This window comes from Anabrus simplex, chromosome 5 (genome assembly GCF_040414725.1).
Source record: "Anabrus simplex isolate iqAnaSimp1 chromosome 5, ASM4041472v1, whole genome shotgun sequence".
NCBI lineage: Eukaryota > Metazoa > Arthropoda > Insecta > Orthoptera > Tettigoniidae > Anabrus > Anabrus simplex.
The window spans coordinates 335960959-335977159 of record NC_090269.1 but is presented as its reverse complement, the minus strand read 5'-3'; the positions used below and the strand labels follow the sequence as shown (position 1 = coordinate 335977159).

The 16201-nt window shown below is 40.5% G+C and overlaps 1 protein-coding gene across 2 annotated transcripts in view; it reads left to right on the top strand.

Annotated features, from left to right (window-relative positions):
• Positions 1-14620, top strand: part of LOC136874884 (uncharacterized) — a 177263-nt gene extending 162643 nt beyond the window's left edge. For both annotated transcript variants that reach the window (XM_067148586.2, XM_067148585.2), the window contains one exon: positions 13745-14620. In XM_067148586.2, the coding sequence (XP_067004687.2) occupies positions 13745-13904 (160 nt within the window). In that variant the 3' untranslated portion in view covers positions 13905-14620. The remainder of the gene's footprint in view (positions 1-13744) is intronic.
• The last annotated feature ends 1581 nt before the right edge of the window (positions 14621-16201 follow it).

Genomic DNA, 16201 nt, shown 5'->3' with positions numbered 1-16201 from the left:
AACTGCAAAATGACCTCGATAATGTTGTGAGATGGACCGTAGGCAATGGTATGATGATAAACGGGGATGAAAGTCAGGTTGTGAGTTTCACAAATAGGAAAAGTCCTCTCAGTTTTAATTACTGCGTTGATGGGGTGAAAGTTCCCTTTGGGGATCATTGTAAATACCTAGGTATTAATATAAGGAAAGATCTTCATTGGGGTAATCACATAAATGGTATTGTAAATAAGGGGTACAGATCTCTGCACATGGTTATGAGAGTACTTAGGGGTTGTAGTAAGGATGTAAAGGAGAGAGCATATTTGTCTCTGGTGAGACCCCAACTAGAGTTTGGTTCCAGTGTATGGGATCCTTACCAGGATTACTTGATTCAGGAACTGGAAAAAATCCAAAGAAAAGCAGCTCGATTTGTTCTGGGCGATTTCCGACAAAAGAGTAGCGTTACAAAAATGTTGTAAAGTTTGGGCCGGGAAGACTTTGGAGAAAGGAGACGAACTGCTCGACTAAGTGGTATGTTCCGAGCTGACAGTGGAGAGATGGCGTGGGAGGACATCAGTAGACGAATAAGTTTGGATGGTGTCTTTAAAAGTATGTAAGATGATAATATGAAGATAAAGTTGGAATTCAAGAGGACAAATTGTGGCAAATATTCGTTTATAGGAAGGGGAGTTAGGGATTGGAATAACTTACCAAGCGAGATGTTCAATGAATTTCCAATTTCTTTGCAATCATTTAAGAAAAGGCTAGGAAAACAACAGATAGGGAATCTGCCACCTGGGCGACTGCCCTAAATGCAGATCAGTAGTGATTGATTGATTGATTGATTGATTGATTGATTGATTGATTTAGTTGATTCAAGATCTTCATGCAAGGAGAGCTGAAGTAATAAGGAGAAGAACAAACAGGTGTAGAATCAGTTAAATTAATATGAGCTTGAACATTTTTACGGTGCAAAGAAGAGGAGTAATAACGTCAGAAAATTCAGTTAATAAGTGTTCAATTTTATCTGACTGAGTAGAATTACAGTAGACAGAGTTAGTAAAAATGTTGGGAAGGATAGTCAGCATATTTAATTAAAGGAACTGATATTTGAGAAAAAGAAAATGGACCAGCTAGTTAAGGGAGTCAATAATGAGGCTACTGTGAGAGAAAAAGTCATAACTCAAAATAAGTGGGGGAGACAAGTCTTGTACTACGAGAAACGTAAATGGCCAAGAAAAGTATTGGATCTTAACAGTGAGAGAGATTTGGCCAATAATATTAATGGAATGAATACATGCCGAAACACCATTGACATTCGAAAGAGAATGTTGAAGGTGAGGAAAATGTGTTGAGGTGATTAGAAAAAGAGGGGATAATTTATGTAACAGTAGCTGTAGAATCCGAAAGAACAATAGATGGAACATTATTAATAGTCACTATAAGATGTGAAGTTCGGGGTAAGAGTGAAGAAAAAGATAAAGAAGAAGGAGAGTCAAGAATTGAGCCTTGGGATGGCAATCTAGAAGATGGTTGTTGCACAGAATCATTACGGGAAATGCATAAAATTTGTGACTAGTTGTGGCATGAGCAGTGGAGGGGAGATTCACCCGAAAATGCGCCTACTGCGTATCGACAAGGGTGAAGTGCCTTTCCCTGGTCCGGAGTGGCACAATTCTTAGAGATATGTCCCATACCTTTGCATTGAAAGCAAACAGTTGATGATCTAGAAGTAGGTTGGGCCAGAGTTCTACACAGTTCAAAAACTAGGGGAACATGATTTGTAACGTCTGGTATGTGATACTTAATTTTGTAGATGGGGTTCCAATGGTCGTACAGCATACGTTGAGATCTTAGATACTCAGGGTATGTCAAATCGAAGTTATACTCCATGTCTAGGCGTAGCCATACATTAAATTGTCAGGTGACCCCTCAAAACAAAGTGAATAGTGGTGCGTCCGTATGTCATTGTGAGGTTCACAGACTACTGCGGTCATTTAAGCATATTGTACGTAAACCAGCACATCCCATGAGACATCTTAACGAGGTTCAAGTCGCAAGTGCCGTCACTTTGATCCAGGAAGGAGGACGTTTCGCCGTGTTGTTGTGGATTTCAATGTCTCTCCGACAGTTATCCAACGCTTGTGGAATCGTTACAGTGAGACAGGCCAGTTCACAGGTAGGGTTAGAGGAGGTCGTGGATGCATTACAACCGCACGGGATGACCGATATCTGTCCATCTGTGCGTTGCGGCGTCGTGCAGCAACTGCCAGAGAACAGAAAGAAGACGTCAGGGGGTTCATTGGAGTCACGGTGTCTGACCAGACAGTAAGGAACAGGTTAAGAGAAGTGTTCTTACGACCCATACGGCCTGTTCGAGTGCCCCGTTCTCGCCTTCTGTTTTCCCGTACCTACGTCAACTGGCAACTTCGGCAATGGAAACCTGTGTTGTTCAAAGACGTGTCCAGATTTCCCCTGACACAGCGCGATGGACGTCAACGTGTATGGACACGCCGTGGTGAGCAGTACATGCCAAATGTTGTCCAGGAAGGCGACCGGTTCGGAGAAGATTCTGTGGTAGAGTGGAGTGGCATCGGTATTGATGGCCGTACGGATCTTGTCGTCGTCCATGGTAATCATACCGCTGCGGGGTACATCGAGCAGATACTGCTACAGCATGTGTTGGTTGCTGCATACGGTGTTGGCCCTGAATTCGTACTCAAGCACGACAATGCTAGGCCTCATGTAGCGCGCATCACCAGAGCAGTCTTGCGAGAACTGGACATTCAAGAGATGGAATGGCCAGCAGTGAGTGCCGAAGTTAATCCCATCGAGCATGTATGGGATAGGCTTGAGAGAAGTGTTCGTGATCGTCCTGTTACACCACAGACTCTCCAAGACCTCGAACGGGCTCTCATTGCAGAATGGGACCTCATACAGCAACGTGACCTCCGTCGACTTATACGGAGCTTACCACGTAGGTGCCAAGCTGTGATAAATGCTCGTGGAGGACATGCACCATACTGCAGCTCTCCAACTGTGATAAAAATCCACCCTGGAGGAGTGTTATCACTTTATTTTCGCCCCTATTTGTACATTTCCGTGTGTGTTCTGTAAATGAACGCGTATCTATTGATGTGCTTTAGTATACTTCAACGGTAAAGAATAAAGGTTTAGTTGGTAATATACGTAGGTGTGAGGTATTGTTTTGTGGAGCATGGCATACGTTTAAAAACATGTTCCCCTAATTTTTTGAACTGTGTAATTGGTGAGGGTAGAAGGAATAGAAAGACGAATCGGATTTTGAACCGGTGGAGGAACTGAAGCGTCACCAGGAGAATAAGCATCATGAGTCTGAGCTAAGTTATACAGCATTGTAAAGAAGTAGGTGGATTTAGTCCGTTAAATAATTGACGAAACGAGGGGCTGGTACAAAACTGAACAATAGAAATCTGTTCATGAGTGGTGTGGGCAATATTCAGAACATCACTATATGTAGTGATCGCGTCTAAATAATCATGAGCATGTTCGTTAGGAAGTTGATGACGACGGCTACATTCTAGGCTGAATTTATGACGAACCTCATATAATAAGAAATAGTTATGTATGGCCGTGCGAAGTTGGAACCAATATGAATAATGTAACATATTTTCTAGCCAAAAATTGGTTAAGTAGCCCGTAGTCTTCGATGAAAGTAAACCAATCAGCTGAGGGAAAGAGGCCAACTTGACATTTAACAATTTTCGGACTGAAAGCAACCATATTTTCAAACTACGGGGATCAGTATTTTGCAACTGAGGAACTTGTAATGAAGGTTGTTTGATGATATGACTATTCAGTGAGGTGTCCACAGCATTAATTTGTTGTAATGGAAAAGAAGTAAACCGATGTGGGTGGGGAGGCATATGGCATTTTATGGGAGACAAATGGGGTTCTCTATCGGAGTCGGTCGATAAAGGAGGAAATGGGTCCGGGGGTGTTATGGAACTGGGGGATGAGATGATGAAGTAGGAACATCTGAAAATGAGATTAAGACGGCACATGGTGGATTTTGCATAGAAATATTTCGATACGGAGTAACAAAAGATTGATCAATGGTGTAAAATATTTGAAAGTTGTCAGAGAAACAAGTCATGGTACAAACAAGAAAATGGGCAGCGAAAGGTAAACAATGCGTAGGACCGAAATCAAGACAGTCTACGAAAGTTAGAAGTTGATAGAGAAGGTTACCATTAGAGAAAGAATTAGATGAAGAAAAAGTCTGCTACCATTTGTTACGATAATTTAATAATTGTGATTATACAGGAACGTAGTCTTACTAAATAATGCGAGGAAAGCGTGTGAAAGAAATCAGAGGATCGTGATAGGTACAAAACAAACAAAAACTGTCAAGTTTTAATAAATGAATATATTGTAGTATTGAAAAAAATATTTACAAAGTAGTAAGACCAAAAAAAGGAAAGATTGAAAAGAGGAAAGTCAGTACAAAACTAGTTATGTTTTTTCTTTTGCTTTGAACCACCAAATTTTTGTTTTGAACATGGATATCAGATGATAAATGCAAAATCGAATAAAAATTACACCAAAGTAGAGATTAATACCCAAAAAAAGAGAAAAGGACGAACCCGAATGGAAAAAGGATAGGGATGAGGAAGACGAAAAAGGGACCCGCAGCTCAACCAGCAGGAGGAAACGGAAGAGAATTGAACGGGAATAAGCACAATGAAACTAAGGGGGAAACACTAATGATGGATAGAACGTTCCACTGAGTCAGTCACTGCGTTTTCAGCCACTCAGAATCTTCGTAATAAAACACTGTTGTCATGGCACAGGGGAGAATTCAAAGTTTTTAAATGGCCAGGCAAAAGTACCGAAAGGGCCTGAAGGGCCACCGAAAGGATATTAACATTTGTGTAACATTCTTAGCTCACCATCTGCCTTATTGAAAGAGTTCCATTTAAAACCAGCGTGAACAACACGCTGCGAAGAAAGCGATTAAGTGCCTCCACACACCAGCACAGTCGAATCCCGGACTGATTTGTCGGGGGAAAATGCGAGTTTACATAGAAGAGAAAGTTGGCGTGCGGAACATACTGGAAATATCACGAGGTGTAGATTGGCAGGCGTGACGTGGCTATGTGACGTAACAGGCGGCTCGGAGGAAGTTGATGCTCGCCAGTACAGCAGCTGACGCCGAGAAGAGGTGGCCGGGAGAAACATGGCCGGGAGAAACAGTGAACAATTATGTCCATATATGAGCGTGTCGTAGACAGTAGTGGCACGGGAGGGGACATTACAAACTTAGCCAAACAAATCGCTTTGCGGGCGATTTCACATGTCCTTTGTGAGGCGATGTTGCTAAATCTGCACATCATCAATGTCAAAAATTTAAATTTACTCAGCAATGGTGTCCGTTCTGATAGAATTCTACTTTCATTGATAGATAGCAGCACGATCGGAAAGTCGAAATGTGTAGGCAGACCGACTACTTGGCACTACTTCAGAAGGTGCGTACCATGGTAGCTGAGGCAATAGTCCAGCATTGTAGAGTAATATGAATGTTGGGTATTCAGCCCGAAGGCTGGTTTGATCCTCTGCAGCTCCGCCAACAGCTGTCATAAATAGCCTAGGCGTCACTGAAGAGGCATACTAGGGAAATGAGGAGTGAAGTAGTTTCCCGTTGCTTTCCTCACTGAGCCAGCCATTGCTATTACATACCAGTCTGCCAAGCCCACTGAAATGCATGCACGAACCGACCCTATGAGCGATATTTTCACACCATTCATAACAGGGACTGGCTGCATAAGGAATGACATTACTAGCATCACTCGTACCTCAGTCACTTTCATATTGTCAAAGCCAAGGATGAGACTGAGACAGTTCAATGAAAGTAACAAATTTGATATAGCCCATACCAGAAGACATACTGCACTGTAAACACTATATCTCGCCAGCAAAGGCATATTGTAGAGTAACGGTTAGTACTATTAGCTGCCATCTTTGGTGGCCCGGGTTCAATTCCCAGAACTCCCAGAGATTTAAGAATAGCAGGAGTGCTGTTATGTTAAATGGTACATGCAGTTCACCTCCATTGGAGGTGTGCCTGAAAAGGGCTGCACCACTTCAGGACGAGGACACGAGTTTACTTTACTATTATTATTATTATTATTATTATTATTATTATTATTATTATTATTATTATTATTATTAATATTATTATTATTATTATTATTATTATTATTATTATTATTATTATCATTATTATTATTATTATTATCGTTAAAAACTGACTGGACATTACATTGATGTGTTCTGAGTGAATTAGTGTGTCCGATTATGGGCCCTTAGATTTCCAACAATACTTACTTTAGGAACTGGAGTAGTGAAACTGTCTTTCACTAAATTCAGATACAATACTAACAAGAGTATCCCATTACAGTGTAAGGAGACGAGTTAAACACACTAGTGTTACCACGGGGAGGACACAGCTGAATTAACAGCAAAAACATGTTAGTCTCAAGTAAACACGCTCAACATTTGTTGCTTCTTCCAATACAGAACGAATCCCAGAGCCAGGATTTTATCAGTGCTGCACACTTCTAGAAGGGAAGGTACAGATTTCAAGTAATAAGGTTATGGGGTCAGCTTCAGTACACACCAATATTTCAAGTACATAAGGAACTCAAAGTAGAGCATTGCGTTTATTAATTAATTTACTAACGAATTTATCATCATCATCATCATTAACCACTGATCTCAGTTTAGGGTTGTCGCTTACGTGGCAGATTACCTATCAATTGTTTATATAGTACTCATCATCATCATTAACCACTGATGTCAGTTTAGGGTTGTCGCTTACGTGGCAGATTACCTATCAATTGTTTATATAGTACTTTCTTAGGAAATGAGAAAATCGAACTACTACCACAGTAATTGTAATTCTTTCCTAAGAGTTATGTGATCCAATTCTATATTCATTTCTTCACTTTCAAACCAAGAATATCAGTTTGATGACGATATAATCACCTTCTTTTAGGACATTTAAACCGGATTCAGACGGCCACTGCGGTGTAGCGGCTAGTGTGATTAGCTGCCACACTCGGAGGCCGGGTTCGATTTCTGGCTCTGCCAGGAAATTTGACGAGGACTGGAAAGGATTCCACTCAACCTAGGGAGGTCAACTTAGTAGAGTGGGTTCGACTCCCACTCCAGCTATCCTCGAAGTGATTTTCTGTGGTTTCCCACTTTTTCTTCAGGCAAATGTCGGGATGCTACCTTACTGGCCGCGGCCCCTTCCTTCCCACTCCCTTGCCTATTATTTCCAATATTCCCATCAGCATAGCAGGTGAAGCCGCCTGGTCCTCCTTCCCAGTTGTAGCCCAGACCAAATGTCTCATGCAACAGGACACTGTCCGTGAAGCGGTAAATGTGTGATACTTCGCTGAGTCCGATTGAAGAACTAACCTTGGATGGTAAACTAATTAAATAATAAAAATAATAGTAATAATAATTACTTACATAGCAAAGATCGGACACTATACTACGGTTATTAAGCCAGTTCAGAATGGCTGATACTGAATAAGAAACGGAAAATGGATGAGCCAGAGAAGAAGAAAGAAAAATCTTGAATAAGATCTTAGGATCCAAAAAGGAAAGGATGGTACATGGAGGAATAGGAGAAACGAAGATCTATACAGACATAAAAGATCACAGACACCAGGCGCAAAAGGAGACAAGTTTTGTGGGCACTTCACAAAAATGAACGAGAGTCTACTAACAAAGGAAATCTTCAACAACATTACCAAATTAAAAGCAAGTACTAAATGGGTAGAAGAAACAAGAAAAGACATGGAGGAAGTTAGCATCAGTACACAAGAAATCTTTAATAGAGATATGTTTCGGGAAAAAATGATGAATTCAAGGGGTTCAAGGAAAACAAAATGAAAAGTCCAAGAACATGCGGTCCGAGGGGAGGATGATGGAAAAAATCTGGGAGAATAATAAAAGACTAACCAGCAAGTCAATTATTTACCATGGACCAAATTAGGCCAAAATCGAAGAAATAATTTAATGATAATAATAAATTGGTCTTGGTAACTTTTGACAGATAACTAGGTTTTGGGACCTAATATCATACATTTTGTTATTACCAACATTAGCATTGCGAGTTAACAGTCATTGTAAATGAACTGCAGAATGATTTTCTTCATGCCTAACAGAGTACACTAGCAGCACAAAGTGTATGAACACTGACTGGAAACTAAATCGAAGCCGCCATGAGAGATTTCAGAAGCTCACGTGACGAATATAGCTCACTACATTGGTTGAATGAATGTTTTGGAAGCGAAATCAACAGGGATGCGGGATTTATTGTAAAAATGGGAACTTTGAGGACCTCTATGAATGAGATTCGGTACTTTTTGCTTCATATGCTTATTCAAAGAGAGTATATACCTGACAAGATAGAGCTGCTACCTGTAACTCTTTTTTAAATTTTTGGATTTGGTACCTTTTGAAATCAAGCTCCAAAAATCACTTCAAACAAATTGGAAATTTATTCATAAAGCACAGGATTCAACTAAATTGAGCTCTTCTCACTTGTGAATCTACATACGAATTAACGAACGTGGACTTGGATAACTTCAGTGGGCGTTGCACAGACTGATTATGAAATAGCATCGTCTGGCTCAGTGAAGGAAACAACGGAAAACTACCTTATTTCACTTTTATAAAGCACATCTCTTTAGCAAATATTATTTTTCAGGCACAAATCGTCGACATGATCACTGAACGATACAACATAGATGCTGGAGTTTTGGTGGGCTCAACTTGTATGTGTTGGTAGGTTAATGTAAGACGAACAAACTGACGTATGTGTCAAATTCATACGCTGCAGACTGTTCGCTGGCGCCATCTCTTAGTGAAACCGGAAAGGAATTATGCATACACCTGGTATGCGCACATTAAAGCTGCTTTTCACCAGTGCTGTATGTGTAGGCATGTTGAGTCCTCAGCCTGAAGGCTGGCTGGGTCCTCAACAGATATAGCATCAGCTGTCATAGATGGCCTGAGCGACACTTAAGAGGTGTATTAGGGAAATGAGGGGTGAGGTGGTTTCCCGTTGCTTTCATCACCGAGTCAGAAAGCGTTGTTACATATCATTCAACCTAACCTTCTGAATGCATACACTATGAAGTGACCCTGGACTGGCTGCTAGCATTGCTCATTCTTCATACCCGAGTCACTTCCATATCGCCGAAGTCAAAGATGACCGGCTATTTGTCTGAATGGTCAGAGTAGTTGCCCCGGGTTAGATTCCCGGCCGAGTCGGGTATTATCTTAAATTATTGATTCCCTTGGCTTGGAGGCTAGATGTTTGTAATGTCACCAACATCCCGGCAACGCACACAATAACAATCACATGCACTTTCCCAAACACGAGAAGTGCCATCCACCATTGTCGGATATGTATCTGGGCAGTGCTGTCTGTCTCACAGTGGAAACAATTGTATCGCTACACCCAACTCCTTATAAGACCGAAATGGGTGTAGTTTTATGATAAAATCAAACTTGATATTTTTGTCTCATTGTTTATTAAAGCACGGGACACACATTTAACTTTCCTTTATGTGCTCCTTATTGCTGTTTATGTTGGTGAAAACTACTTGTAAATATCTTCACATAGTCTGAAGAATTTGAGGTGAAAACTTAGGCGAACCAATTTGTATAATTGTTACACAGGCAAGACAATGAAATTAGTTTCATTGTGAAGGCATGTAGTTTGAATTCTGTCTTTCCTGAGATTATTTTGTGGGCTTACAAGTCGGTTAATATTCAATTGCCAGTGCCTTCAACACTCTACATATTACCATCTTCTGCTCTTGGGTTTACTTTTTCTGCTGCGGAATGATGCTCACCGGTATGGTTAACCAATAATCATCCCAAACTTTCTGACACATTGCTGAATCACATAATTCTTATCGTATCAGGTACAATTAGATTCATCCCCACTTTCAGCATACCTGTTCTTATCCTCATCTCACCACCACATCCTTGTCTAGAAAGTGCTCTCGTACGAGAATAAAATTATTGGGTAGTATTAAAATAGAAATCAATGATGATGTTAACCGTATTCTACACGCTAAACAGCCGCCTCTTAGAACAGAACAGGTAGGAATCTAGTAGACAATAATTTCAGTTTGAATGAGATCGGGAAGCAAATATGTGTCACTGGAATCCCACCAGAATGCCACAAACTACCATGGCTCACGAGTTAATATAGAGGGTATTGTTCTGCCTCGAAAGACTTGGGTAACGATCAACAGGATTCGAAATCGGTAAGGCAGATGTACCGATCTATTACATAAGTGGGGAACGTTGTTGTGGAGCTCCATGGCAAACGATTCAGCACATTATGCAACAGTGTCCTCTCACAACATGTCAGATAAGCCCCAGTGACCTTTTGCAGCAAACAGCGTTAAGTGTGGACTATATGTTTTATATAACTTTGTAAGTAGCTATTTAATGGTATAATTCTGATAGGTTTATTCTTTTTGTCACAAGCTCAATAATTATACCATTCGAGCCCATAAAATCATATGCCATGATGTAAAAACAGTAGATTTGTATGCTTGTGCATAAAAATCAGATTCCGATCGCTGTAATAAAGGTTCAGGACGTTGCAAAATGTATAACTTTGCACCTGTTGCTTTGAATTCATTATCGCCCTACGTTGAATATTCCACTAGACTTCTCGCTGCACTTCCCCTGTAAGTCATCACCCATTTACGTCCTTCTCACGCGTTATTTTGCGATCTGAGAGATATATACGTTAAGATGGAAAATAAACTTGCAACAAAATTTAATCCTGGAAGAATACGTTAAGGGGGACTCTACTGGAGATATTTATTTTCAGTAATTTACATGAAATATTTGGAGTTAAATAATAAGACTTTAACTTTTAAAATATTTCAATTTTCCTAAATGAACAACTTTTTGTATTTAGTCAGTTTACCGGCGAGGTTTATTTTCTACTCCGGACGCAGCGAGGGATCCCACCTCTGCAGCAGTGTCCTGGAGCATTAGACATTTGGTCAGGGATACAACTCGGAAGAAGGACCTTCACCTCTCCTAGGCGACCTCGCCTGCTATGCTCAACAGGGGCTTTGTGGGGGATGGGAAGTTTGGAAGGGCCAGGCAAGGATGAGGGAAGGAAGCGGCCATGGTCTTAAGTTAGGTACCATCCCGGAAAAGAGGGAGAAGAAGTGAGAAACCACGGTAAACCACTTCGAGGATGGCTGAGGTGGGAATCGAACCCCTTTGTTCAGTTGACCTCCCGAGGCTGAGTGGACCCTATTCCAGTCCTCGTACCACTTTTCAAATTTCGTGGCAGAGCCAGGAATCGTTCTCCTGGCCTCTAAAGTTGGCAGCTAATTACACTGAGCACTATACCACAGAGGCGGAATAAATGAAAATAAAATCTAGAAATATGTCATTTGTTTAAAAAATTGCTTTATTTTCGAAATATCTCAGTTGCATCAGTTTTGGTTTATTATACTGTAACATATTTATTATACTTTATTATCCACAGTGGGTAGGGGAAGTAAAGGGAGACCATGATGATTATGGTCAGACTCAATTTTGAATGGTTTAATGATGAGAAGTGTAGGAATAAACGAGACCATAGAGATTGACCATCGGGGAGACACATGGTTAATTCACAGGGACTTGAAATTTGAGCGTCGAAACGCATGACAGGCTTTACTGAAGATATAGGTAAGCCTTCGCTATTTGTATTAGTAAGAGAAGTTAAGGAAATAAAACTTTGGTGTTATTTCTGGCTTCAGTGCAAACATTATTCGTTTATAGTACTGCATATGTTGTATTTGAACACAGCGTATATCTAATAGTTGTTGAACGAAATGAAAACCAGATCAAAAATTGGATGTATGGCTTTTCAGGCGTTTGCTCTATTACCAGCATTTCGTCTTAGGTCTGACACTAGACTCGTCAGAGTGGGATGTGTCAGACCCTACCCACTGATGCTGGGGTGTATGCAGGTGAACTTATCAGAAGCCTCTTATGTGGCACAGTCTGATAACTGCATACGGGAGATAAAACTCCACAATGGAATTAATGCCCGCCTAGCAATTCCAAATGGTAATACTAAATTCCCATGAAGGGAATTAGATATTTTTCCACCAATAGAGCATATCAAAAATCAGATCAAAAATTGGATGTATGGCTTTTCAGGCGTTTGCTCTAACGAAATGCTGGTAATAGAGCAAACGCCTGAAAAGCCATACATCCAATTTTTGATCTGATTTTGATATGCTCTATTGGTGGAAAAATATCTAATTCCCTTCATGGGAATTTAGTATTACCATTCGAAATGAAAACGACAAATTATAAATATTTTAAGAGCGAACACATATAAAAATTCGAGGGCAATTATTTACAACTGTTCACTTATAGAAAAAGGTTAATTTCGATTCATTAAGAGAACAGTCCCGAAATATCAACAACGTCTAATTTTAACATAATATTTAAAGAAATTTTGGGATGAAAAGTGTAAAACTAAATGAGGTAACAGAATATCATCCGACAGGAATATGTTAAGGGAGACTACTGGTGCCTATAGTTTTTAATTTACATGAAATATTATAGGTCAATTAATATGACTTTAATTTTAAAATATTTCATACAAATAGTAGTGTTATTCTTCTTTGTAATGGGCGCACCGCGTTAAAGGAATACGTAAGTGATATTTAACCATCTCCATGGGACTTTTAAAAATAGGAACACATAAAAGGAAGTGTACAGCCATTTAAATTAAGGTTCGGGGTATATACTAGCACCATAACATCATTTTCGATTTTGGGACATTTCTAGGCCAATATTTAAGTAACATATCCCCGTGAATAGAGCCTCCGTGGCTCAGGCGGCAGAGCGTCGGCCTCTCACCGCTCGATACCGTGGTTAAAATCTTGGTAACTCCATGTGAGATTTGTGCTGGACAAAGCGGAGGCGGGACAGGTTTTTCTCCGGGTATTCCGGTTTTCCCTGTCCTCTCCACTATGAAATGTCGTATGGCTTTTAGTGCCGGGATATTCCATAACGGGTTCGGCTCGCCAGGTGCAGGTCTTTCTATTTGACACCTGTAGGCGACCTGCGCGTCATGATGAGGATGAAATGATGTTGAAGACAACATATACACCCAGCCCCCATGCCAGTGGAATTAAACCATTAAGTTTAAAATCCCCGACCCGGCCGGGAATCGAACCGCGGACCCTCTGCACCGAAGGCCAATACGCTGACCGTTCAGCCAACGGGTCGGACCTCTCTACTATAATTTCATTCCATCTGTCAGTCAATAATCATTGCCCCAGAGGAGTGCTGCACGCCTCGGTAGCCGGCACATATCCCATCGTCGCCGCAAGATGGGGCTTCATTCATTCCATCCGTGACTCGCTCACTGACTGGAGGTTTTCATTTTCATCCCCGTAAATGAATGAGCAGAACTCACACATGACATAGGTAGATCTAGTGGTGGAGGGAAACAGGGCGTGGAAATATTTAAAAGAAAGAACTTAAAGTAGAGTATGCTAAGTTTTGTAAATCGGAAGTCCCAGTACACGCTTCAATAAGAAATATCTGCTCATAACGAAGAAAATTATATCAATATCAAACTGTTTCTAGAGATAAATCTCATATCCTGTGTATTTCCTTGAAAGTTCAAACATCCGCCTCTACTTTTTTTTTTCAGATTCGGCAAGCGTCTGGCACCTCCTGCGGGCTTCCGACCCAGCAATAGCTACAGCGGCGCCTCAAATGTCCCGGCGCTGGAAGCAGTGAACAGCGGCCGATACCAGCCCACAGGCAATGCCAACGATCTCTATGAGCTTCTCTTCCAGTACGACGAGTAGGAGGTCCTGCACTAAACGACAGAGACGATTCTCCTCTAAGTTATTTGAGCGCCCTCATGCATGGATCCCTCTCAAGACAAACAAATAAGCCTCTTTCTGTATTGATGTGTTTCTTTCGAAAAATAATGTAATAAGTAGAACCTGAGCAAAAATTATTTAGCGTGAAATTATGTTAAAGAAGATTGATGAGAACTGACTTTGATCAGTGAAATTGTTTGTGAAGGAACAAGAAAACTGGACTCTAAAAACCTTTCGAATAATATTCCAAATTATATGATCTTCTAGACAGGGATTTCATGTGGTATTACAATTTTAATTTCATTATGTAATTTATTATTTTACCTAAAAATTGCATTACATAAATAATTATCCTAAGCTATACTCTAGACACCGGGGTTGAAAATGTACTCTGAGTTTTGAAACTGTAAAAATATTTAGTAGAGTCTCTTCCATCTATCTATCCATTTCAGTTCCTTCCCAATAACCCAGTTTTTAGAATAACATTATTTCCATCAACTAGGGAAACATAATGTTTAAAAGTTCCTTTTTTTACAGTTACATATCGTCAATAAACCCTAATGTCAGTAAATACTTTTTGTATTCTGCTCAGTCATAGGAGATATATTTCATGCAGATTTCAGGACAAAATCTGTAAACCTGTTCTATTTCCTTTGTGAATAACTGAAGTGATGAAAAATAAATACATTTTAAGGTAATAAACTCGTATTTATTTATATTTCAGTAATTAATAATTAATTGTTTTATCCAACACCTGAGGACTATCTGTTTAAAACGTGCTACTTCCACATAAAAAATGTGTTTAGTATTTCGTCAACATGCATTAAAGTGTCCGCCTCCGTAGCGTAACGGTTAGTGTTATTAGCTGCCGTGCTCGGGGGCCTGGGTTCGATTCCCGGTACTGCCAGAAATTTAAGAATGGCAGGAGGGCTGGTATGTGGTTGAAATGGTACATGCAGCTCACCTGAAAAGAGCTGCACCACCTCGGGATGAGGACACGAGTTTTGTCCGACTCGTTGGCTGAATGGTCAGCGTACTGGCCTTCGGTTCAGAGGGTCCTGGGTTCGATTCCCGGCCGGGTCGGGGATTTTAACCTTAATTGGTTAATTCCAATGGCCCGGGGGCTGGGTGTTTGTGCTGTCCCCAACATCCCTGCAACTCACACACCACACATAATACTATCCTCCACACAATAACACGCAGTTACCTACACATGGCAGATGCCGCCCGCCCTCATCGGAGGGTCTGCCTTACAAGGGCTGCACTCAGCTAGAAATAGCCACACGAAATTATTATTATTATCCATTAAAGTAGTTGAAAACTATCAAATGCAGTGAGCAATCCACACCAGGAAGATGTAATTCCTTAAACGATCATGGGCACGTTCCATGTGCCTTTTACTATACGTTTCCTTGCGTTTATCCACAACTTTCTTGAGAATGAAACAGCGCCTTATGAACAGACATTCCTCATATACTCTTATAAAGTGTCTGGCTTCATGTATAAATGGTTATCGTGCTGGCCTTTTGTCATATGTGTCCCAGGTTCGATTCCCGGTGGGGTCGGCAATTTTAACCATAATTGGTTAATTTTGTTGACACGGGAGCTGGGTGTGTGTGTCGTCTTCATCATTTTATCCTCATCACGACACGCAGGTCGTCTACGGGAGTCAAACCAGAAGACCTGCATCTGGCGAGCCGAACTTGTCCTCGGACACTCTCGGCACTAAAATCCATACACCATTTCATTTTCATTTCTCATAAAGTGTCCCATAAAGAGCCCGACGTGCCTAAAACGTAAAATGCAATTCATATTCCTAGAGATAAGCTTGACATATATCAATCTACCTAACAAAGGTTAGTCAAATCTCAGTAAAATCAAATAGATTCATTTCACTAGAAGTAAAAAGTTTATTTTGTAACAATTGTGCAACATTACATAGTCATCATTGAGGTCAGAGTGGTGTGGATTCAGGAAGATACTTCATTTTATTTTACAACTTCCTTAATTTTAGAGTTACCACAAGGATAAAGTACACTTCATTTTGCAAAGGTTAAAGAATTTACTGCCTAATAAAATAAGACATAATAACATCCGAATGGAAATATAAAAAGTGTTAGGTATAAAGCAGAAAAAGGGAACCAAGAAGCAAGTTAGCAAGCAGTACGCAACACACGATATTATTGACCATACAAAAGTCTTCTCAAAATTAATATTGAACGTTGGATGGCATATACCGCTATGCTTTTCAACAGTTGTTCTTCTATGCCTAATGAAGA